Source organism: Onychomys torridus, chromosome X (genome assembly GCF_903995425.1).
Source record: "Onychomys torridus chromosome X, mOncTor1.1, whole genome shotgun sequence".
Taxonomy (NCBI): Eukaryota; Metazoa; Chordata; class Mammalia; order Rodentia; family Cricetidae; genus Onychomys; species Onychomys torridus.
The window spans coordinates 1,193,192-1,219,193 of record NC_050466.1 but is presented as its reverse complement, the minus strand read 5'-3'; the positions used below and the strand labels follow the sequence as shown (position 1 = coordinate 1,219,193).

The 26,002-nt window shown below is 41.8% G+C and overlaps 1 protein-coding gene across 2 annotated transcripts in view; it reads right to left on the bottom strand.

Annotated features, from left to right (window-relative positions):
• Shroom4 (shroom family member 4) overlaps window positions 1–26,002 on the bottom strand; it is a 98,200-nt gene that overhangs the window by 36,105 nt on the left and 36,093 nt on the right. The window contains exons 1-4 of one of the 2 annotated variants that reach the window (XM_036175441.1): window positions 17,671–17,944; window positions 12,595–12,729; window positions 8,136–10,614; window positions 3,062–3,123 (exon numbers count right to left, since the gene is read on the bottom strand). In XM_036175441.1, the coding sequence (XP_036031334.1) occupies window positions 3,062–3,123; window positions 8,136–10,614; window positions 12,595–12,650 (2,597 nt within the window). In that variant the 5' untranslated portion in view covers window positions 12,651–12,729; window positions 17,671–17,944. Of the gene's footprint in view, window positions 1–3,061; window positions 3,124–8,135; window positions 10,615–12,594; window positions 12,730–17,670; window positions 17,945–26,002 lie in introns of those variants that run through there. The other variant, XM_036175442.1, reaches the window with a different exon arrangement.

Genomic DNA, 26,002 nt, shown 5'->3' with positions numbered 1-26,002 from the left:
TGACAGAGATAAGAAGAGATAAGAAGGAAGAGTCAGTGAAGGGGGAGAGAAGAAGAAGGAGGAAGCACATGAACATGGATTTCAACTCAGGCAGTATTAACTCCAAGGCTTTCTTTAGTGATAGGACAGACACCTCACTTAATCTCCTCTCCTCCCACTTTCAGCCTCCAGTTTTCTTATCCTTCCATGAAGTGATCCAAAACACAATAAACACTTATCATGTACTGGGGTCATGTTTAAGGGGGTTCTTGTTTAAGCTCCATGTTCTTTTGGACACTTTTGTAAGGAAAAGCTGGCTTAAAAGCTGAGCTGGTCCCCTTACCAGATATGATACTTTGAGAGGAGAACTCACCCTCTCAATCTCATATCCTTTATCTGAGTTAGCAGTTCTCAATGTGTGGTCCCAGGACCAGCTGTGCCAGCATCATCCAAGGAGCCAGTTGGAAACGTTGATTTGAAGCCCTACTTCACACCCATAAAATTCAATTTTTAGGGGCAGATTCCAATGGGTTCTAATGTTTGAACAAGTTCTCTAGATGTTTCTGTTGCACATTCAACTCTGAGATTCAACACCCTGGTCTAATGCCTACCTGCTGGAATTGTTAGGAAGTTCTGCCCTAAGTAGTGCAACTAAACTCATAGCACACAGGTTGTTTTGCAAGTAGTAATGTAGTATTACTGCTGCTGAACTCTGTGTGGGCTACTATTTTCTGCTCAAGCTGTGGGCAGACACTGTTTCTCGCTGCTCTCTTGCTTGTATCTCCCACCGTGATAGGCAAACGGCAGTGCACATGCTAAGCTTTTCCTGAGACTCACTGATGAGTGAGTAGGAGAAGCATTTTGGAGACTGGTGAGTTGTAAAATACTGTTTCTGAAGCAAGACTACATGGGGCTAATTACCAGCTGAGGGGCTTTAGGCAAATGAATGTGTTTGGGTGTACCTCCATTGCTTCTCTGTATTAAATGTAGAAGGAACTACGCCTACACTGATTATACCCACTCTACAACCTCACAGTGAGAAATAAAGACTTAAGAGAAATGTCGTCCATGGTGCTGGCAACACGTAACTGAGTTATTTACTTACTGCCTTGGGTTATTTACTGCTCTATGGTGGAATACTTGCTTAGTGTGCACAAGACCATAGATTCCTTCCCCAGTGTGAAGAAAATCAAAAGAAAGGAAAAAAACCCAGGAAAATGTTAGTATTATTGTTTTTGTGTCCTTTCAACCATGTTGTGGTGAACAGATTCTATTTCCTCTTTTGGCAAGCAGATGATAATAAATACCACTTAAGGAGTCCAGTCATGGAATCCTGTAAAATCTCTGCCTGAGACTTACACCTCTGAAACACTATGTTAAGGGATCTATTTGCAAGCTGTCCTTTATGGAGCCCAACTGAAGCAGGTGAAATGGGGGCAGGGGAAGGAACTCTGGGATCAGACTGTCTGAAAGCTGACATGAGCATTTACTATCTGTGACCTGAGTGAAACTATATAACTTCTCTGGACCTCATCTATAAACTGGGCAGTTTGAGAACTACTATGGAGGGCAAATGATCCATCTCAGTGACTGAATTATAGCTGACTCATAAATATTGGGCATCATCCCATGGCAGGGGAAAATGAGTAATTTTACCAGACTTTGGAATTTAAAAAAATGAGAGCCAAGATAATTCCCAATTATGCTATCAAATCATGGGACTAGTATTTAGAATGCAGTTAGGAATTATGTCAGTCAAACAGACTGGCTTTTTCTCTAACTACTAGGTTTTCCTCTAAGACCCACAACTGGGTAATTGACTAGGTTTCTGGTATGATTTTCCTCTTGTTGAGTTGGCCTTAAGTCCAATGAGACAGCTGTTGGTTACCATCACAGGTAACTGTAGCTCTTTCTCTCATCAAAGAAGCTTCTAATCAGTGTTTCCAAGGGAGGAACTCCTAATTGGTTATCTAATACCAACAGTCATGCCTAAAATCATATACATGCAAGCAACACTAAATGGACTCAACCGGTTGCATTTATATATTTATGTGTACATATGTGTGTGTGTCAATAAATAATCAAAGAGAAATTAGGCCATAAATTTGAGAAAGAATAAGTGGAGGGCATGGGGGAGCTGGAAGGAAGAAAGGGAAAGGTGAAATGACCTAATTGTATTTGAATGACAAATGATGGAACATAATACAGACCAGCTAAAAGAATTCTGGACTACTTAAGGGACAGCAGACCATGTTAGTGCCTTCCCTTGGAGAACAGACACACAGCTTGGAGCCTTCTTTTCTATCTTCTGCTTTATTCTGGAGATGGTCATAGGACTCAAAATTATTGAGAACCCTCTTTTACTACTTGGCCTGAGAAAAACCTGGCTGACAGAGCATATCAAAATGTTGTTAAAAAAAAAAAAAGATCTGACTAGGCAAGAGCATTCCAGAAGAAAGTGACTATCCACACACACCTCTGATTCACCTAGAACCCTACCATCTCTAGGGAACTTGACTGTGATCCACAATTATAGGAGTGAGATGTTCCACCCTGAGCAAAGCAGTTCTTTTTTTTTTTAATTCCAAGCCGTATGTGTCTTTCTCCAGGAGTTGTAACCTATGACCAGCATAATGTGTTCTCATGACCTGTAAGTTCTCAACCAGTTCTACTAAAAGTGTGGTGGCAGAACCCAAGAAGTACTTCCAACAATCTTCAACAAAGAGAACATCCCTCCTCTCTGTTGACTCCAACTGCTGTGGCCACTGGGAAGGCAGGCACAGTGTATGCCCTTCTCCGTCATTTCAGCACAGTCTCATTCTCTATGTCCTTGGGTACACCTAGACAGGGCTGCCTCAGACAGACATGCCTTCACAACACTGTTGACTATTCTAAAATGTCCTCACGATCCACCGGGTTCAGATGGTGGTGTAGGCAGCACATTGGATTCTATGTATGGCAACAAGTCCTTGTGTGAAAAGCAGATAAGTTTTGTCAAAGACAAGCAAAACAAAAGCCATAACACTTCCTAAAGAAGTCTCAGAGGCACAAAAGCACCCCAACTACCTGAGCAGTCACTTACCTCCCCGAATGGCTAGTTTTCCTGTTGCCTGTTATAGCCTTCCACTTGTCCCCAGGAAATTCCTGCAAAGGAAAATTCTGGTAAGTTAGGGAACTTTGAACAGCCAAGTATCCAGGTAGTTTCAAAAACAGCAGCCTGGCCAGGTTCCTTGGCTGGTAACATGGACTCTCCCAGATAGGCTACAGAAATGTACACTTGGAGGGCTGCCTTTCTTTTGGGAAGCCTGCTGAGCTCCTGCAGTCATGAAGATATCCAGAAAGCACTCAGGGACCTGGACAATGTGGGCTAAGAATGTTGACTTTCCCTCTTGCTCCACTTCCCTCCCAAACCACACCCCTAACCAGTTGGCATGTTTGCTGTCTGCTCTAGCTCCTGGTTGCACCAAGGGTTGGAGGGCTTTTTGTTTGTCCCACTGGATGAACCTGTTCATTTCTCCTGCTTCCTCCAATTTTGAAAGAATCTTCTCGGGGTTTTGAGAGCAAGAGGTCTTGCAGCAGAATCCCTCCCGTAGGGCTGGAAAAGGTCAGCTACCCCCATCCTCTGCCCACTTCTTCAGACAAGGGTTGACATGAGCTCATCTCAGGGAGATCGAGTATTGGGTGCCGTCATTCACACATTATAGGAGTAGATTGTCTCCCTTGGATGTATTTTCCCAAATTGCTCAGCCATGCATGCCATTTGTAAACATTTCCCTTTCTTCTTACTACAGCCCGAACCTGAATGCATGTTTGCTTTTCAGATTCCTTCTGGTTTTGCATTTAGCACCCTCCACCTGGAGACTCGGAGCTTAGCCCAAGAGAAGGCATTTTTTTTTTCCTAAGCCACACTGATCTTCTAAATTCATTTTGCTCCAATACTGCTATTATTAGCCTTTTCCAAGGTTTATTGCCTTAGCCCCAGCAGGCCTCTCTTCTGGGGACAAACACCTGTCGAAGCAGAATGATATAGGTTTTTTTGGTGTCAGTTATACTGGCTAAGACATTTATTATCTGTCCTATGTGAGGGACATGCTGTCACCACTTTGAACCTCAGTTTGCTATTTGGCAAATACAGACAGTCAGTGAGGGTCAAAGGAGATGTGTAGAGAATGCCCAGACAATGCACAGTATATAGAAGGCTCTGCGGTCATAGCACTTATGAGCCTGTTGCAGGAAGATCACTTGAGTGTACAAGAGCAGCCTGAACGACACAAACTCTGCCTCAAAGAACACTTCATTCTGGATGTTAGTATGAAAAAGGTGGGGAGTAGTTTCTGATTCCAGCTTTCACAAAACCAGAGAGCAGTCTTTGTTTGGGGCACATCTGAGCAATTCTAACAATTTGTACTTCAGACTCTGCCTTGACATGTTTGTGAGATGTCACTGCCCACCAAGGCACCATAATGTGTTCAGCCAGAGCATGAGCCAGGATTTCCTGTCCATGTTCTGTCTAGTCCTGTGGAGGTGCTTAGAGAACTGCAGTGGGTAAACCAGACAAAGCCCTCTACCTACTGACCTTTCGAGATTCTCAGTATTCCTTTAATTTTTGCCTGAGCCACTTAGTATCCTAAAGCTGGTCTCTGTTCTTTGAACCAAAGAATCAATACTCACAATAGGTAGAGCAGTTCAGGATTATAGTAGGAGTTGCTGTTTTGGCTAGAAGCCATCCTGTTTGCTACATGGAGAAGGCCTAGGCTTTACAATCTACTTATGGAGAGGCAGGTAGCACATACTCCAGAACACAGCCTCTGCAGCTAAAAGCAGAGCTTCAGGTTCCACATCTGCCGTTCACCAAGTGGATGGCCCACACTCTCCTTTAACTCGATTATACATACATACACACACATATGTTATAGATGATAAACATACGTGTGTTAAACATAGGTGCTTATGTTTACATTGATACTACATGCTATAGATGTATGTGTGTATATATATATATATATATATATTTGTTTATATACATTATACCATAAATATATGGCACATGCTATGTGGTAGCATATTCATGACAAGGGTACCTATTTCTTTATTGCTAGAAGATTCAATGCATTGATACATCTAAAGCACCCAGAATCTAGTGGACAGCCACATACAAGTTGTTTTCATGTTGTTCAAATCCTGGCTCTGCACTGTATGAGCTGGGTGATCTTTCTGAGACTCAAGTTCCTCAGTTGTCTCATGTAAGTGCTAAGTGAAATCATCTAGCGAGTATGTAAAACAAATTGGCCTAAAATATGTGTGGTATAAGTATATGCTGATTTCACTTCTCTAGAGATCACTGAATCAGAGCTAGTTAGCTCTCCAACCTTCTTCATGGCAGAAAGAGCAGGCTCTCAGCCTTTCTTCAGATAGTAACCACAGCAACCACCTAAGTCGCCAGAGCTAGAGTGTCTAAACCCATGCTGTATGTCTCACGGGGTCAAGAATACAGGATTCCCATGAGAAGGGTAGAAACGGCACGTTTCTATATACATAGCCATCCACATAACTGAAAATCGAGTGTCTAAGTAGATATGCTTGGCTAGTCTAACAGACATTAGGAACCCAATGTGTCCCTCTTTCAAGTATAAAAGGAGAGGTATGACATAGGCACAGCTTGCCTATACTGCTAAAGGCAGCTGCTGCTATCTGTCACTTGAACTTCCTTTTCTTGCAGAGGTGCTGGTTCTGAGACGACACCCCTGTTGTCATCCTCTTCCCTCTTTTCACTCACCTTCAACCCCCTTTCCCTATTATTTATGAGTACTTCTTTCAGCCAAGATTCTCAAGCGAAGCCAAATTTCCCTTCATCTTAAAATAGCTTACTTATAAGATGATTACTGTCTGGCAGTCACTGTTATACAGGCCTTGCACATGCTCGCCATCTAATCCAACTTATGAAGTAGTGCTTTTTTTACCTTCATTTTTTAGATGGGGAAGATTAGGCACTCTAAATTCTGGGGAAGGAATTTAAACCCAGTTTGTCTAGTTTCAGCTTCAATGCCTTTCAGGCATTATCTATATTTCCTTTTCCTTTTTTCAACATTGTGAATATTTTCAAACATAGCAAAAAGAGGAAAGCAGTTTACAGTGAACATCCATGTATCCTACCTACATGTTACAATTAACAGTTTTGCTGTATTCACCTTATCATGTACCTGTTTACTCCTCTATTCGTCAACCAGTACATCTTAAATTCTCAGATGCCCTTCAAAGTAGGTCCCAACAATTTTATCTACATAAATGTAAACACTTAAATAACGCAGAGTAATTCCTTAAAAGCCACAAGCTACCAAAGCTCACTCAAGAAGAAACAGATAATCTCAATAACTGTTTCTATTAGGGAAATTAATGTGCAGGTTCAAACATTCTCACAAAGAAAATTTAGGCCTAAATTACTTCAGTGATAAATTTCATCACATGTTTAAAGAAGAAATAGCAGCACTGTTGTACAAATTCTTCATGAGATAGAAGAGTGGGGACTTCTTCTTCCCACCTCATTTAGCTAGCATTACCAAGTTAAAACAAGAACAACAACAACAAAGATTTTACAATACAGGCTAAAATCTGCAATAAATGTAGGTACAAAGGGCCTTAACAAAATGCTAATAAATCAGATCTAGCAGCATAAAAAAATGTTACTACATTATGACCAAGTGGGGTTTATCATGGAAATGCTAGGTGGATATTTATTTTAAAATCCAATCAATATAACCCACTATAAATTTAAACAAAAATTAAAAGTGTAGGCATCTTAATAGAAATATAAAACATTTGAAAGAACCCGAAATCCATTCTTATTTTTTTTTAAGAGCTCCTGTGAAGTGAAGACTAAAAGGGCATTTCTCAACAACAATTACTCCAAGACTGGAGTCACCAGACTTCACAGGGAAATGGTGAAAACAGAGCAACAGGGCTGGTCTCAGCATTCCTTCTCAACACTGTACCACAGAGCCCAGGAAAAGCAGTTAGGCTTGCTTCCCCAGGAAAGAGCATGCAGAACAAGAAAACACATACAAAATTCCTTCTATGCAATATTTTCTATAACCTACCTAATAGGTACTAGAATTCATCAGTGAGTTCAGCAACACTATAGGATATGAAGCCAATATACAAAATTCAACTGTATTTATATATACAAGTAACAAAGTATTTTAACTTAATATTCAGAAAACAATATTGTTTTCAGTAGCTTCAAAGCCTATTGGAATCTTAGGCATATGTAAACCTAGATATGTGTAAGATGCATACATGGGAACTGTAAAATAATCTGTATACATGAATATACTTCAAGAATACTTCAGTATGCATGTTAAAGTTTATCAGTTGCTTATACTATTTTAGGCAAAATGTGTTTCCTATGACATGTATAAATATTAATGTACATTTGTTGATTGTTGATGAATATACTCATGTAAATCTAATCCATAGCAAGCTACTTAACGTACTTCCATTAACTTTCTGTGCGAATACATACTGGCAAACACTGTTCACCTTTTTTCCAACAGAAGAGCCATGTTATCCATTTATCTGTTGATGGACATCTAGGCTGGTTCTATTCCTTAACTGATGTAAGTACTATAGTGATAACCATGGGTGTGCAAGTATATCTGTGGTAGGACTTAGAGCCCTTTGGAAACTATACATAATATAATTTTATTTAGTCATAAAGACAAGAATAAATCATGACATTTGCAGGAAAATGGGTAGAACTAAAAAAATATTACATCAAGCAAAATAAGCCAGACTCAAGAAGACAAATGGTACATGTTCTATCTTTTATATGGATATCTATCTTTTATTCTATCTTTGAATTTGTATTAGTGCTAGCTGTTTTATAAGTGAATATATTTTTCCCTTTAAAAATTATGTAAATTCAAATTATAATTGGTTCATGGTTTGCTTAAGGTCACTCAGATACTAATTTTAAAGTTAGAACAAATTCCAATTCTGTTCATTTTAAGGAGCAAAAATTACTTTCCCCAACCTCTAAAGCTGCACAGGTATATTGCAATCTTGGTGGCTGAGTGTAGAGAAGGGGCTACATCATTGTAATGAATTGTAATTATCCATTCAAATGATGAATTTCACTCACCCACAAACCAAGTCCTTACCTGTATTGCTGCCTTCCTGGATTTCCAAGCATTGCTAGGTGCCAGGCCGCTGTCCTCCAGGGCACTATGCTGAGGAGTATGATAGCAAGCCGTACACCGAATGCATTGGTGATGGTGGCACCTGCAGTTGAGGCAGTTTGGCAACAAATTTCTCTTTAGCAATGCAGGACAGATTTCTCCAGAACAATAAATGCAAGGATCATGCATTACAGTTCCCTGAACATTGCAGGAATAGGAACAGGTCCTGTGGTAATCAAAATCCCCACAGTGCAGTGGCTTACAGCACAGGGAATTTTCTAGGCCTTTGGCAGCAAAGCATTCTGGGTAAGTGGGAGTTTCTGACTGAAGTGGTGACATGGAATGATAGGATTGGTCTGCAGCATGGTATGGTTGGTCTGTGGAATGATATGATTGGTCCAGAGGATGGCATCTCAATTCTCTATAGCTCACTGACTGGAAGTTCTGGTCTATAGGTTTAGGTCTTTGGGTAAAAGTCTTATTGCTATGAGTGGTTAAGCCTGGCAAATGAGATGTAGACAAAGATTTACTGCTCTCTTCAAAGAACTTTCTTCTGTCTTCAAATGGCAAGAGGATGGCTTCCTCCCCAGCTTGAGTAGTAGATGTCTTCAATTCCTTGTTGTCATCTGGGCTGGAAGGACCTTCTGTGGATAGTGGCTGTGGCCTATATTCAGGCGACCATCTCCATTGACCTCCACTGACCCCCTGGGGAGCATTTGCTTTGTCAGTGTCTAAGGAGGATGAATCAGATGCCTTCCACCAGGTGTTCAGGCCCAGAGAAGACTGGCCAGACCTCTGGCCAGTGCTTATCCTTCCCTCTAAGCCTACCCTAGCTTTGGAGCTTTCAGAGGCTTGGCTGAGGCATTCTGAAGACCTAGCCCTGAGAATCATGCTTTTGTTGAAGGGCTTGTCTCCCGGGCTAGGGACTTTTTTATATGAAGATGGAAGAGCCGAGTTAGAAGCAGAAGGTGGAGGGCTTTCTGGAGGCTCTTGTGTCTCTTGCACTGGCTCCTTAGTGTCACACAATTGTGACAATGGTCCCTTACTTTTCTGGAGCTGGGCTTTCCTCCTCTGAATTTCATTGCGAAGATTGGTAGCAAACCTCTCACTCTTCCGCCGGTTTTGGATGGAGCGACCCCGGGGCCCTCCACTTCTTCTGCCACCCAATTGGCCACATTCCTTGGGCTCACTGTCACCTTCTTCAGTTGCTTCTGTGTGACCAGTAACTTTAGAGGTTGAAAAGAACTCTCTGGCTTGTTGAATAGAGGAGCAAGTAGCAGAGGGCTGCTGGCTAGCCAAGTCACTGCCTGTTCTGTTTGCTCTGTTTGGGTCTGAGTAAGTTCGTTCTGGTGGGTGTCCATCAACTTCTCCAAGTGAGGAACCACTTTGGCTCTGGTGTACTGAACCCACCAGCTTATCATCTATGGGCTTGGTCTTCCTTTCTTTGCTAGTCTGGTCCTGAGTGTCTCCCATGGTGAGACTTGGACTTTCCTTTCCCTTAGGGTTGTTATGCAAAGGGGACACAGTCCACTGGTGCCCATCCTGCCCAGCTGGCAACTCCATCCCCTTGCTGCCTCTGGAATCAAGGCGTACCTGCTGCAAGTGGGATGCCAAGAGCTGTTCAGGAGCACTATGGCGATGCTCTGTGGTTCCTCGGAGGTGTGGAATGGCACCAAAGGGCACAGTGTTAACCAAATCTGCTGGAGCCTCCTTGAGCAGGCTGAACTCTCTGCTGGAACCCTTGTCATAGGTTTCTGGGGAATCAAGAGCTTTGGAGGAGCTTTCTCTCAGTAGATGCTCAGAGTCCTCCTGACTCGATTCAGAAGGCTGGCTGAGCTCACAGTTCTGGTGGTCCTCACCTGTCACTTGTTCTTGCCCACTAATACAGCAGAACTGGTTAGGGTTCCTTGCAGGCAGCACAGTCTCTAAGCCTTGTTTCTCCTTCTGTTGTAAGGAGTCCACAGGTTCAGATGCACAGCGCTGCTCTCCATTGAGGATCTGGGCTCTGGAGGCCTGAAGGCTGTCCCGCCTCACTGGAGGCTCTGGTGGACCTTGAACCATCTTAGCAGGTCCTGAGTGCTGGCTCTCCTCTGGGCAGGACGATTCCTGGGCAGTGGAGGTCACATGGCTCCCACTGGTACTGTAGCTACTTCCTGAGGTCTCAGATACATTAGGTCGGCCATCAGTGGCTTTAGTTGGCCCTGGGCCTGGCATGACACAGTCTGTGGAGGGTGGTTCCTCTGGTCTAAGAGAAAGGGCACAGTCCGAGGCATTTGAGCTAGCTGAGAAGGAGCTGTAGGCGGAGTCACGCTGGCTGGGGTACATATTCTGGTCAATAGGTAAGAGGTTACCCTCATAGGTAGCTTGGCCTGGCTGTTCCAGGCTCTCCATGCTGCCAATCGAGCTGCTTTTGTCAGTGCTACAGTGCCGGGAGAGAGGACACCACTGCACACACACGTCACTGTAAGACACAAGGTACATGCCCTAGTTAGCTAAGCAATCAGAGCCGCCATGTTACAAACGAAAGGAGGAAAAAAGGGAAAGAAGACTGACACAGGGATGCCACAGAAACATGACAAAAGAGGGACAGGATTTCACACAGAGGAACGATGAGCAAACACCCCAAAGAATGGGGAATGCCATAGGGACTATGCCCTACATCACTGCTAACAGCGATTCTGAAGTTGCTTCTGAGTAGTCAGTGTTGGGTTAGTGTATGATTCTCTACCAGTTGACAGTGGAAAACATTAGCATTAGAGAGGAGACCTATGGGACTGATTTGACTTCAGCCAGACCAGGGATTCTCAACCCTGAGTGTGTATCCCAGTCACATGGAGGGCTTGTTATAACAGGCCACTGGGCCTCATCACACTTTTGAAAGCTCCTAGGGTCAATGAAACAAGTTCCACAGAGGGAAGTGACTTTGAGAAGATAATTTTTACAAACTCTAACTAGTGGCACAGTCAGGGATGGAGTTCAAATGTCCTTTTATTCTGGAAATTCCATATTACTTTATTTGTTGTGCTGGTAGTAGGACTGAGGGCCTGGAACATGCTAGGGAAGGGCTCTGTTAATTGGGCTACATCCTCAGAACCTACTATATTTCTTGATAATAAAACTTTTAATTATTTACTGAGGCCTTTTACAGTCTTCCATTTGAAGACCAAATTAGATGATTGCTTCATTTTATAACTCCGGACTATTTCAGCAAGCTGCTGAAGAAGTTGAACTGCAATTGGAACCTGGGACTTTCTCAGTCTAAAGTCTTAGCTCCTCTCTGATAACACTTTCAAATGAGAAAAAAAAATAGTAAACCTCTGCTAATGTTGCCCAGGCATCTACCAAGGGCTCACTACACAGCAGTACCTGCTCTCAGTTGTCATTGTTATCAGTGTCCTTTCTACTGCTAGGAATGGTCTATGAGTGGGCTCTGCTCACCCATACTTCCCTTATCTACCAACAGCAAAAGCACTCCAGGAAGACCAAGGCTGAGACATAATTTTGAATGTTAAGTACCATTTCCCAAACACATAGCCAGACTGAGCCAAGAAATGCATGCCATTAACTCTCTTCGACTAGAATCTCAGAGGCTGAAGGTTGCTCTCAGAAAGGCCACAGCTCAGAAACCAAGCCACAGCTGAGCTGTAACAATAGCTCATGAGACCTCCAGAGCAGTCTCCCCTTATTCTTGCTCATTGCATGCCCACTTGTTTCTAAACTAGTAATACATTCATTTCTTGTTGACAAGGGAATCTACTCACTTTCTGCTAGAACACACATACACACACACACACACACACACACACACACATACACACACACACACATACACACACACACACTCAGACAGGAGCCACATCTAGAATATATTTCTGTGTATTCTTCTAGAACAAAACTGCCTCTACCATGAGAGCCTCACAACAAAAATCCTGTAGCCGAGGACTATACTTTGGCTGGCTTTGTGACTGTGGAGAAAAAAAAAACCCAAACAACAAATGGTTTGTCTTGAATAGTTATTTCAATAAAAATGGACAATACCAAGCTCCTTGCATTGAGCAAGTGACTTGGGGAGGTCCCTGCTTTGGAGATTTCTGCTCTGTGATAGAAGCAATGAATTCTAGAGGGGATTCCTAGTGAGTGACTATAGATAGGGAAGACTGCCTCCCACAATCATCAAGAAAAAGAATCTGAGAAAGAATACTGGTGAAATAGGATGGCACCTCAAGGAAACACTATCAAGAAATAAAGATGCAGACTCAAAGCCATGGTGCTAGCCTGTTAGTCACATAATTAGATAAGAGCCCAGGGACTCTAGATAGCCATGGTATTTTTCTGTTATACCATTTCAGCTCTAAAACATCCAGCAGATGATCAGAGGAGGAGAGTGATCAGGCTGTCCAACCTCCAGCCTACCTTGAGGCTGTCCATCCTCCAGACTTACCTTGTGTTGCAACCGGAATGCCAAGACAAGCTGAAAGCTTCAGAAGGGAAATGCATGGTGGTGGCCGCTTCAGGGCACCCCTCCAATAGCTTGGCCACATGCCATGAGTGCGGTCTACTGACAGGGATGTTTCTCCTACAGCAAGAAAGAGCCAGGAAGTCAGTGCTGAAATCACTTCCCAAGTGACTTCCGTCCCTACCCCCTCCTTCCATTCAATGAGTTAAATTATCTTCGAAGGAGTTAATGTAGACATCTAAGTGTTCTCCTTAGCTCCCCTACTCAATTTTCCTTCATCCAATGGATGATTCCTGGAGACATAAAATGCCAGCTTCAGTGGTGGCACACGCCTTTAATCCCAGTACTTGGGAGGCAGAGCCAGGCAGATCTCTGTGAGTTTGAGGCCAGCCTGGTCTAGAGAATGAGTTCAAAGACAGCCAGGACTGTTACAAAGAGAAACTCTGTTTTGAAAAACCAAAGCGAACAAACAAAAACATATTCAAGTACGTACATTAATGGTAAATGTTGCTATGATTGATTGATAAATAAAACACTGATTGGCCAGTAGCCAGACAGAAAGTATAGGTGGGACAAAGAGAGAGGAGAATGCTGGAAAGTGGAAGGTTGAGTCAGGAGATGCTGCCAGCTGCCACCATGAGAAACAAGATATAATGTACCACAAGCCACATGGCAACTTATAGATTAATAGAAATGGGTTAATTTAAGATATAAAAATAGATAGCAAGAAGCCTGAGCCATTAGGCCATACAGTTTATGAGTAATATAAGCATCTGAGTGATTAATTTATTTATTTATCTATTTATCTATCTATTTATTTATTTATTTATTTATTTATTTATTTATTTATTTATTGCCAGAGCTGAGGACCGAACCCAGGGCCTTGTGCTTGCTAGGCAAGCGCTCTACCACTGAGCTAAATCCCCATCCCCTGAGTGATTATTTTATAAGTGGCTATGGGACTGCAGGGGCTTGGTGGGAACTGGAGAGAAACTCTCCAGTTATAGGTAAACACATAGTAGATGCTCAATATTTGTGAACTACACAAGAGCTGCCGACCAATGAATAGCAAGCCTACCTTCACTTGTCTTTGAGGGAAAAAAAAAAATTAATATGACTAATCTTCCCATTTTTCTCTGCAAAAGGAGGTAAGTGGTTGAGATGCTTGAGCCAGTCAATTTTTCATTAATTCTGTAAGTATTTATTGTATGTTTACTATATGTCTTCTAAAATACATGTAGTTATGGGGGTATAGCCATGAGTCAAATATAATGTATACTCCTGAGAGCCTGCTGATTCATGAAAGAGACAGAATTAATTGAAATAAAGTATCATGGCAAAGATTCCAAACTCTTATGAGGAGAAAAAGGACAAAGTGGTGATAGGCTAAAGTGACAGAAGAGATTGGCTGTTTAGCATACCAGGGGCAAATGACTGGAAATAGGTCCGAGGTGAAGGCCCCCAATAGAACCAGAGGTTATGTCTGGGGCTAAAGCCTACAACTGCAACTCTTACATTGGTTTTCTTATACAAGACCATCCATGTCAACTGGCACACTTCACATGATCAGATGCCACCCCTACAAATCAGAAAGATAACCCAAGGACGTGGTAGAACTAGGAGATAAAGAGATGACTGATTGGGGGGAATATAATCAGAAGAAGGAAGACATATAGATGAGAGAGCAGGGGGAAGAATATAGGGAGAGAGTGCAGAAGAGCCAGGCAGATGCAACAGACAAGGAGCGATGACAGACAGACAAACAAATGTCAGAAGGGAAGACACTGTGAGAAAGCTTATAGAAATATACAGTGGATGCTAGACAGATGAATGACACCGTGGGACAAACAAATACTAATTAAGTAGATAGTGGAGAGATATTTAGATGATAGGTTATTTACTCATTTATTCATATGCCCATATTGGGCACTGATGGTACAGACAACTCCTGTTGTCAGAAAGCTTGATATCCAGTGGATAAATAAATTCTCTTCCTCCCATGAGCAATGTCAGGCAGAGTGAAGAGGGAGGATTGCAGCCTCTCTGGAAATGCAAAAATTCTGAAGATTCAGACAGTACAAGGCCAAAGCCTAAAAAGGTAGTCCTGAGGAGCAGGCCTTGCTGGAGGCATAAAACTGAGTGGTAATAGGTCATACACAGACAAGGAAAGATATAGGAAGAAGGGCAGAGAAAGTTACTTGTCAAACACCAGGGCTATAGATCAGCAGTAGTGGCTAAAATTTGTGGTGAGGCCCCATCCTCATCATCACATTGTTTTGTGATGGAACACTGAGTACACAGCAAGAAGGCTGAAGGATCCAGAAAGCACTTGCCCTGTGCTTGGCTGTAATATCACTCCCAAAGCTGTGGTTTTGGGAGACCTCTGCTGCTACTCTCACCCAGCAGTCATGTGGTTAACAAGTACTTACCAAGCATTTCCCAGTTGGAGGAATGTGTACTATTAGGTCTGCATACATCTATTATGTCTGATGCTTCTAAGCACTGAGACTGTAGTATGAAAGAGGAAACCTATGCTATTTGGGGTCCTTCTTTCCATATCCAGGATTTCTGAGCTTCTTCTGAGTCCAAAACGTGAACTAGTAAGCACTGATCTTCCCAATTCTGTAACCCACTATTTGTTCTCTTAAGTCTTCTTTTATGAGGTATCATTGGCTTATTTGCCCCCTCTATCTATCTACCCCCTCCCCCTATTTTCTTCCCTCTCTCCTCCATTTTGTTACCCTTATAGAGTTGCAATTCTCCTTCTAGAATCCACTGCTACTACCTTTTAATTCTAGTCCATGCCCTCAACAGCGTGTCTAAAGTATTATGTCCACTTGCCAAAGAGTATATTCTTGTTCTATTTCCATCCATGGCTTTTAGATCCTACCAGGTTAAATAAGAACAGAATAGGAGGGGCATTCTCTACCAGTAAATCTCAATTTCTTACCCTATCCTACTTCAATATGAACTGGATGAGACTTTCAGAGTCTATATAAGCTGTATCACACCAAAGCTTGATCTCCCTGCTCTAACCACACTCTGTAGCTAGCTCTGTTCTTTTCCAACTCTGCTTTACTGTTGTTCATTTTCTAGTATAATTTATCCCAGTGATTGGACTGCTTTGATTTGAATCCCAACTCTATCACTTACTAGCTTTTGTTGCTGTCAACAAGTGACAACTTCTCAGAATTATCATTTCCATAGCAGTAAAAAGGAGATATTCTCAATGGTCATTAACTTGCGCATCTTTGTGGACATGAGGCTCTAAATATTGTACAAATTAAAGTAAATAAATACGTACTGCTAGAGTCATCTCCTCCAGGGAGCCTATCTTAAGTAATGTAGCCCATCATAATATTCTATTTAAATTGCTTCTCAGTGTTTTGTGTATATTAGCTTTGTCCTATTAACTATATTAAGCCAGTAAGCTATGAGAAGAAAAACTCAAGCCATCTGAGCTAGGTTAATACGGGAATTAGAAGCAGCATTCTAACCTGCCTATGCTATTGTGGGTATGAGAAGAAGTATTCTCACAGCATTCTGTAAATAGTCCAGTGTTTTACCAAGTGGTCAGTAAATACCATGGAGTACAATATTGGCTATTAGCTCAACTTGTCCTTTTAGATGGCTCAGGGCACTTCCAACCAAGTGTGCCTGAGAAACTTCTGTCAAGTTTCTGCTGCACTGCTCCCTTGCCACACTTCAAACAGTAGCTGATAAAGACCCCTTGGTCTCAAGAGTTTCTCCAGGAGTAGAAAATAATCCCAGAGGAGATAGAGGAAGGGAGGGAGGGCTCTGGAGACACTAGAAAAAAAAAAAAAGAAAGACTGAGAGGAAGGAAATCTCAGCAGAGAGAACTCGAGCCAGACCGAGTCACATTATCCATAGTTTAAGAAAGAGAAGAAACACTCTATAAGCCCAGTGCCTGGCCCATTATCATTTGTGAACTTTCCTAGACTCAGCCCACACTTGTATTCAAACCCTAGTCATGTATCCTTGCCAAAGGCATTTTTTGAGGTATAGATTTTTACTTGGGGCAAGGGAGCTGGGCTTGTATGTTAGGCAAGTACTCTACTACACCACCAGAACTTGAGTTGTATATTTATATATTCTTTATATGTAAAATGGGATGGTGACCATCTATTTCTCATGAGCTATGGTCTGGTAAAAATGATGCAGTTCCATGTGTGGAATTGATTAGCATAGTGCTTGATACAGAAATCTTATAAATTTACAAAAAAATACAACAGGAGCCTCTACTGAACACTGAAGCTATGTCAGGTATGAAGTACCTCATATGTATTGGCTGGTTTAATCCTCATTTCATTGTCATGCGTAAGAACTATTATTGCCCCCACTTCATCAATGAAGAAAGAGAGGTACAGAAAGCTGAAATTATTCACCAGGAACACATAGCTAGCAAGCAGATCTATGAATAGAACTAGGGTCACAACTCAGATCTGGGACTAGCAAGGTAGTTCAGTAAGTATAGCATTTGTCACACAAGCCAGATAACCTAAGTTCAATCCTCAGAACCCATATAAAGGTAGAAGGGGAGAGGCAAAGACACAAAGTTGCCTTCTGACTGGCACCGGCATGCCTTGGTACACAAACACTCGCATATGAGTAATAAATTTGAAGGAAAAAATGAAACAGGTCCTCAAACTTTTTCTAGAATGCCATGTGATCCCTCCTTCCCAAAGGGTTCTGTCTCATAAAGTTTATATACCTAAGGCTTGACATAACCATACCATACCTCAAGAAGCAGTAAGAAAAAGGAAGTTTTGATGGTTCTAGATTTAAAACTATCCCCTCCAGTGGAGAAGGGGGGAGGATGGGGATGAGAGGTAAGTAGTATAAGACAAGCCCAGGCATCAATTATACAGCCCCACCCCAATACAGGGAACTCTCATCCTTTTCCCTAAAGCTGGGGTAGGCACTATGACTGAACATATTCTATAATTCATTATCATCAAATGCCTGTCTTAGGAACAAAACCAAGACACTAAAGAAAGATAGCAGGAGGAAGAGAAAGTTGGAAACTGTGGCTGTACCTACCATGGCAGTTGCTCAGAGAGGAGAGATGTCTTATGAGAGATTGGAGTATCCAGCTAGTTCACAGTCTCAACATCAACCACTCCAGTATCTTCTCCTAGCTGGGGACCATCAGCCCTCCACTTAAGACCTCCCTGGGTGTGAGGCCAGCAGCCCAAGATCCTAAGTGTCATGTGGATGGCAAGCCACAGCTATCAGCCTGCTTGGGTTTTTCTGTGGCCACAGACTTAGGGAATGTCAGCCAGTGTCAAGGGCTGGATAAGAGTTAAGAAGCTACTCCAGGAACCAGCCAGCGCCCTAGTGGCAAAGAGAAAGAGGAAAGGCAGTTCCAGCAGCAACCCTCCCTACCCCCACCCCCACTCCGTTCCTGACTCCTACCTCCTCAGTGCCCTGGCCCATCCCATCCACAGCTCAGAGACCAATAAGGAAGCTGGGCCCCTGGCCACTGCTAGAACTCAGGAAAGGAGCAAGGAAATGATGTTTGGGAAAGATAAAGCGGGTGTCTAAAAAGAATTTTTAAAAATACACGTAAGTGAGAGAGAAAAACACCCCAGATGCATACACTTAAAAGAATTCCTGCACTTCCTGGACCGAGTTGACCCCACCCAGCCATCTCCTCAGGTCCTCAGGGCCCCAAGAAAGGAGAGCTCAGCCTGGCTTAGCAGCTTCCAGGTCCAGAGCTGGGGACCACTGACTTAGACATTTTTCAAGGTAAAGGTCCTTCTGAGATACAAAAGTACAAATATTCTAGTCTTTTACTTTCAAGAGGCAACCGAGCATCTGTTCCTTTCTAAAGAAAACTTAATTTCACACCAAACACTCCAATGCCAGAAAAGGAGCAATGCTAGAATGGTGGCCCTTGGGAGCATCCCTGGATCTGCCATTAATTTACTCTCAACTCTGGCAACCATACCTGCTGTGAAAAATAAACATGAGCTCAGTTGTCATGAGTGATCCTTGTACCTATGGCATAACATATTGTAGAGGTGGAAGATCCAAGCCTAATATTCATAATAATAACCTTACTGACCAGTATGCTGGCCAGAACCTAGAGTATTCTACTACAAATTTGTTATACCCCTAAGCCCAGGCCCAGGTATCAGAATTTAATTTTTCTTAGGGATGTCAAGGTTGGGCTTTCCCGTCATAATTAACTTGATCTCTACTACAATTTCCTTTGGCCTCTGGCTTCAATTCCGGTAATTTATGGTCCCCATGAGGGCTTATGCAAGCTCCCTCAAGACAAAAAGTATGCTAGGGCCTTTCCTCCCAGGGGAAATTAGTCCCTTCCTCTTGCATTCCTCTGTACCTCACATAAGTTTATCAATTTCTAAAAGTACTATTGTAAGACTAAGTTTATAGGGAATATGGATCTGACTTGAAACCTTGACTTCACTTCAAAGGACAAATGGACTTTCCTGGCCTAGTGAATGTCACAGAATTTCAAATTTCTTGTGTATAAAGTACAACTGGCATGTAGCAAGCACTTCATAAATGGTATATATATGTATATATATATATGTATATATATGTTATTAATATTAAGCTTAACCAAAGAGTACAATGAACACAGTGCTATTAGTAGCAAGAAAATCGGTTTTAATCCAAACAGGGATGGATGACAAAGGTTCAGTTAAGAGAAGGTTCAAAGCCAGACTTAGTACTCTCAATCAGCACTTGTCAACCTGCACTGGGCATATGGGTCATGGGGTACTAGACTCTGATTTAGTGGATTTAGAACAGTGACAAGGTGATGATTTTCTACAGAGCTTTAGAGTGATCCTGTTTCTGCTCCTGTGGTAACTACATAAGTAGCAACATACTGGCAAATAATCGCTGTTCCAAAGGGGGAAAAAATCACAAGGGAAAAACAATCTATTCTCACTTTAATACTTAGGCTGGGGTGCCTAGTCTTTCATTGTCTTCTGTTGCCAAATATCTTCCTCTTTTCATTCAGAAGCATTGGCCTATGCAAGTGCTTATCTGATGATGCTTGTTGAGCCCCAGGTCTGAGCAAAATAAAGAGCAACGATTTTGACGACAGTCATAGCCTATGGTAGGCCAGCTGAAGGTGCACCAACCGTGAGTGAAGGTAGAAGTATATTCTTGGCATTGGGTAAGGGCGGGAGGCAGTGAGGATAGAAGAATCAGTCCCCAGATGAGATGATTAGCAGGTGGGCACATAGGTAGAGGAATCCTTGGGCAAAGGAAGGTAAGATAAGGACTTAAGCAATAGTTGGCCAGCTTGGAATTTTCTAGAGGTTATAAAATATGGTGAGCGATAATGGTTGCTTAGGTGAGTAGAGTAGCTGATAATATGACGTTATCTCCTGTGCTTGGAGCAAGGCACTTCTTTTTTTAAGAACTGAGAAGACAAGAACTCAGCTGGGGTAGGAGGATAGTAGATAAGTGCAGGGAGAAGTGGCAGATCACTCATAAGAGGTTTCCTGAAAGAGTCCTTTAAAGATGGTTGTGAGGGGAGCTAATCTCCAGCTCCCCTAGTCAGCTGCAGAGTCAATAGATTTTTACAGCACCTCCTGCCTTTGTTCTTCGTTCGGTAAACCCCTTTAAAGACAGTGGATAGGAGACGACAATCAAAAAGGGAACCATGGCTCTTTCCCACACAGGGCAAGAAGAAAATGTGACCCCTATTATTTGGGATATAATGTGGTCTGGGCCATAATGCAATGTGGACTCTTTCCTCTTCTGAAAGTGTTTGGATAAGGAGAAGCACAAAAGAGTGACCTTGATTAGCTCTGTTTATTTTCTGTGGTTCTTTTAGCCACCCCACAAATAGTACATTCCACCTTCTACACATGAAGAAGCCCAAGCATATCCTGACCCACTAGGCAGGAAGAGAAACCTTCAGATTGGCAGAGGGAGGTCAGGGCAGTGCAGAACAATACATGGCTTGTTTATCTGGCAGAGAAGGGGAAAGGCTCGGTCACGATGGAGGGACACAGAGCTCTGAACACCTTTCCCTACTAGATAGCTGGCTGGGGGGGACACTGGAGCCTGGTGATCCAGAAACACTTTATTATTAAAGACTCAATCAAATGGGTAATACAAAAGCGTGTGTGTGTGCAATTTAATTTTTTAAAATTCATTTTATTGTTTGAAAATATCCTACATGTATATAATATACATCACCCATTCCCCATTCCTTCTCCTCCAATTCCTTCCCCTTTCTACACCATTATTCCCTCTAAATTTCATGTGCTCTTTTTTTTTAAAACCCAATGAGCCCACTTGGTGCTGCTCATATGGGTATGGAGGTAGGACCACCTACTGGGGCATGGGATAGCATCTTAGGGGCTACATCCCTGAAGAAAATTGATTCTCTCCCAGTAGCCAACAATTGCAAATAGCTCTTTACCTAGAGGTGGAAATAGGTCACCTCCTCACACATCCATGCTATACTTTTGGCTCGTTTGATTTTGCACAGGTCTTGTGCTCCTGTGAAATCATGTGCATTACTGCCCTGACCTGTCTAGACAACATTGTTCAGCTATTGTCATGAAGTTGTTTGCTTGGGTTCTCTCAGATTTTTTAAAAAATTCTTCTCTCATACAATATACCCTAACTGCAGTTTCTCCCACAAACTTTCTGCTTAGGACTATCTTCATTGTATCCTGTATATTTGAGTGTGTTGTATTTACATTTTCATTCAACTCTAGTAAAATTTAAATTTCTTTGTTATTTCTTCAATTATCCATTCACTATTCAGTAGGATGTTGTTCAATCTCCATGATGATGTATATTTTTGTGGTTTCTATTGTTTTTTAATTACGCTTAGTCTACTGTGTTCAGACATAAATCCATACACCTATGGGCATTTGGTTTTTGACAAAGAAGCCAAAACTATACAATGGAGAAAATAAAGCATCTTCAACAAATAGTGCTGGCGTAAATAGATGTTGGCATGTAGAAGAATGCAAATAGATCCTTACCTATCACCATGCACAAAACTCAAGTTCAAGTGGATCAAAGACCTTAACACAAATCCAGTTACACTGAACCTGATAGAAGGAAATTGGAGAATAGTATTGAATGCATTGGCACAGGAGACAACTTCCTGAACAGGATACCAATAGTACATATATCGACAATTAATAAATGGGACCTCCTGAAACCGAAAACCTTCTGTAAGGCAAAGGACACTGAGGACACTGTCAATAGGACAAAACAGCAGCCTACAGAATGGGAAAAGATCTTCAACAACTCCATATCCAGCAGAGGACTGATCTCTAAAATACATAAAGAACTCAAGAAACTAAATATCAAAAAAATCAAATAATCCAATTAAAAAAATGGGGTACAGTGCTAAACAGAGAATTCTCAACAGAAGAATCTCAAATGGCCGACAAACACTTGGAATATGCATCATCCTTAGCCATCAGGGAAATATATATCAAAATGATTATAAGAGTCTATCTAACACCTGTCAGAATGGCTAAGATCAAAACCACAAATGACAGCTTATGCTAGAGAGGATGTGGAGCAAGGGAAATATTCCTCCATTGCTGGTGGGAGTGCAAACTTTGTATACCCACGTGGAAATCAATATGGCGATTTCTCAGAAAATTAGAAATCAATCTACCACAAGACCCAGCCTTGGGCATATGCTCAAAGAATGCTCAATCATACCACAAGGACATTTACTCAACTATGTTTCATAGCAGCATTATTTGTAATAGCCAGAACCTGGAAACAACCTAGATGCCCCTCAATGGAAGAATGGGTAAAGAAAACGTGGTACATTTACACAATGGAGTACTACTCAGCTGTTAAAAACAATGACATCATGAAGTTTGCAGGCAAATGGATGGATCTAGAAAAAATCATCCCGAGTGAGGTAACCCAGACTCAGAAAGACAAACATGGTATGTACTCACTCATAAGTGGATATTAGCTGTAAAGTAAAGAACAACCAGGTTATAAACCACAGACCCAGAGAGGTAGGTAACAAGGAGAGCCCAAGTGGGGACACATGGATCTCCCTAGGAAGGGGAAATAGAGATTTCCTGGGTGGACTGGGGGTGAATGGGCATGGGAACTTAAGGGATTAATTGGTTTGAGGGGTGGGTGGAGGGGGAGAGTGCTTAGAGAGATGACTGGAAAGGGGGGCTTTATGGCATTGGGTAGAAGCCTGATGCAAGGGAAACTACTATGAGACTACAAGGGTACCCCAGCTAAGACTCCTAGCAATTATAGATATGTAGCCTGAACTGCCCATCCTCTGTGATCAGATTGGTGACTACCCTGGTTGTCACTGGTGAACCTTTATCTGGTGACTCCTGGAGGCAGATTCAGAGACCTATGGCCAAACATTGGGCTGAGCTTGGGGAGTCCTGCTAAAGAGAGGGAGGGGGGATTGTAGGATCGGGGGGGGGGTCAGGGAAGATCACAAGAAAACTCACAGAAACAGCTAGCCTGGCTCATGGGAATTCACAGTCTGAACCAACAACCAGGGAGCTTGCATGGGACCGACCTAGACCCTCTACACATATGTGACAGTTGTGCAGCTTGGTCTATTTGTCAGACTCCTAGCAATGGAGTGCTTTGGCTGCTCTTGGGAACCTATTCCTCATGCTGGGTTGCTTTACTCAGCCTAAATACAGGGGGAGGTGCTTGGTGCTTGGTCTTAGGGCAGCTTGAGATGCCATGCTTTGCTGATGCCCATGGAAGGCCTGCCCCTTTCTGAATGAATATGGATAAAGGGTGATATGAGTGATGAGGGGTGGGGAAAGGGAGTGGGAGGAGAGGAAGGAGGAGAGGCTGTGGTCCATTTTATTTGGAGGGCCTCATACATGCAAAGCACTGGTCCTATTACTCAGGTACATCATCTGACAAGTTTTTACTAATGGTTCTAGCACTGAGAACTGGTAGCTGCTGTAAGATCAGATCATGGCTGGAAGAATAAGGAGAAAATTTTAGGGGAGGCATAGCAACAGGAAAATGAGGTATTACACTGAGGTCACTATCAGGGCCATGCTCAGTGGGTTGAAGAACAGATACCGGAAGTCTGCATCAAGGACCAGGTGCAAAGCTGTCCAGCAGCTAATACTTGTATATGGTATTTGTAGTCAATAAAGAACTTTCATAAACATGACCACATGAAACCCTCACAACGACCTCATAAATACTACTTTAGAAAAGAAGAAACTCGGGTTTTAGAGACTTAGAGCAAGTCTTGAACATAAGTCTTCCAGCCAAGTTTCTAAAGTGTTTTCGCCATAAAAGCTATTTTCAGAAGTTTTTCTAAGACACCAGCATTAGCATCTCCTGGAATTGTATCAGAAGGACAATTTCTTTCTTAATTTATTCCTATAAATAAATAATAAACCTATAATAAATCAAGAAAGGAATTTCTTAAGCTTCCGAGGCCCCACTTCAGAACTTCTGAATGAGAAACTGGGAGGAGGGCACTAAGTTGTGTTTCTACAAGCTCTTGATGTAATTTTGGTACATGCATGCATGTTCAAGCTTGAGAGCCTTTACTCAACCATATATTCTGGAACAAATATTCTAATTCTTGTTCAAAGTACTGCTGATGGCCACTGGCTCCTGCTGCTTAGACAGATGTGGAATGGTGCCCTCTAAGGTAGGCTGAGAGCCTCCCTTCTGCTGTCAGGGCTAAATACGTAACAGACAACAGCTGCTTGAAAAGTTCTTGGCCTCTGGGGGTAGGAATGGACTTTCCTATGACGAAGAAGGTTTCAGAACTACAAAAGAAATTTCTGGGTCACAACTGTTTTTGTCAGAGGGACATATGGGCTGATGAGCAATTTCCATATATGAGCCTTCCCTAGGAGGCCTCGCCTGGCTGAACCATATTCCGTGGAAACTCCTGGGAATTTTTGCAGTCTGGAGTATTTATAAACTTATAGTTCATTAAGCTTACCATTTCTGTGATTTTTCTTTCTTTTTGCAGCTTTATAAAATTCAGTAGACAAACACAGCTTTTAAACATTTATGGTATACATGATGATTTACATCTGCAAACATTAAGTCGTGTAAATTATGATCATTAATACACTTATTACATAACACAGGTAGTGTGTGTGTGTGTGTGTGTGTGTGTGTGTGTGTGTGTGTGTGTGAGATGAGAACATTTAAGATCTAAATTAGGCCTCCATAATGGCACATACTTTGGCAGCAATTTCTTAAGCTTCAGAACAACCAGGGATACATAGTGAGATCCTGTCTGAAAAAAAAAAGTCTTTCTTATAGGAATCTCAAATAACAACAGAAATCCCCAGGACTGCATAGGTACACTGCTGATACTTTGTATTTCTGGAACTTTTAAAATATTTTTTTTATTTTTGATATTTTAATGACATCATTTCCTTCTTTTCTCTCGCCAAACCTTCCCATGTACAGTCCTTGCTCTTTTTCAGATCTACAAAACCTTTAAGGAATATTAATGATGTTTTCCCAAACACAAAGTAAAGAAATAGCATCAAAGTTATTCTATGAAGCCAGCATTTTCCTGCAATATAAGAACACAACAACAACAAAAAGAAAGCTATAGACCACGTGCCATTATGAACACAGACACAAAAATTCTCAGTAAATACTTGAAAACTAAATAAATGACATGTTAAAGACATTACATATCATGGCTCAGGTTGGTTGTATTCCAGGGATATAAGGATAATATACATAAGTAAATGTTTTAACAAACAAATACAGGAAAAAGTGAAATTATTATCTCAAAGATACAAAAAAATCTCTAATAATGTCTAATATTCCTTCATGATAAAAGTCCTAAAGAAACTAGAAATAGAAGAAACATACCTCAACACATTAAGGCTAGATATAATAAACTAAGTGAGGAAAACCAGAAATCATTTCTAAGAGAGAGAGAGAGAGAGACAGACAGACAGATGGTGGATGCCCACTCTCTCCACTCTTATTCTGTATAGATGCTTGAAATATTAGCACAAAAATGGGCAAGATAAAGAAATTAATGGGATATAAATAAGAAAGGAAGAAGTCAAATTATCCCTGTTTGCAGATCAAATTATACTATATTTATGAGACCTTAAAGATTCTATAAGAAAAATCTAAGATATGGTTTCAGCAAAGTGACATCCTAATAAACTAGTAGATTGTCAGTAAGTCATCAACAAACATCCTGAGAAAGAAATCAAAGGGGAAAAAATCCCATTTACAATAGTCTCAGAAAGATAGGAGGAATATTGAGAAAATGGCTATATTACTCAAACTTGTCTAGAGTTTAATGCAATTCCTTCTGAAATTCTAATGACATTCTTCACACAACTAGAAAAACATATCCTAAAATTCCTATGGAGGCATATAAGATCTCATC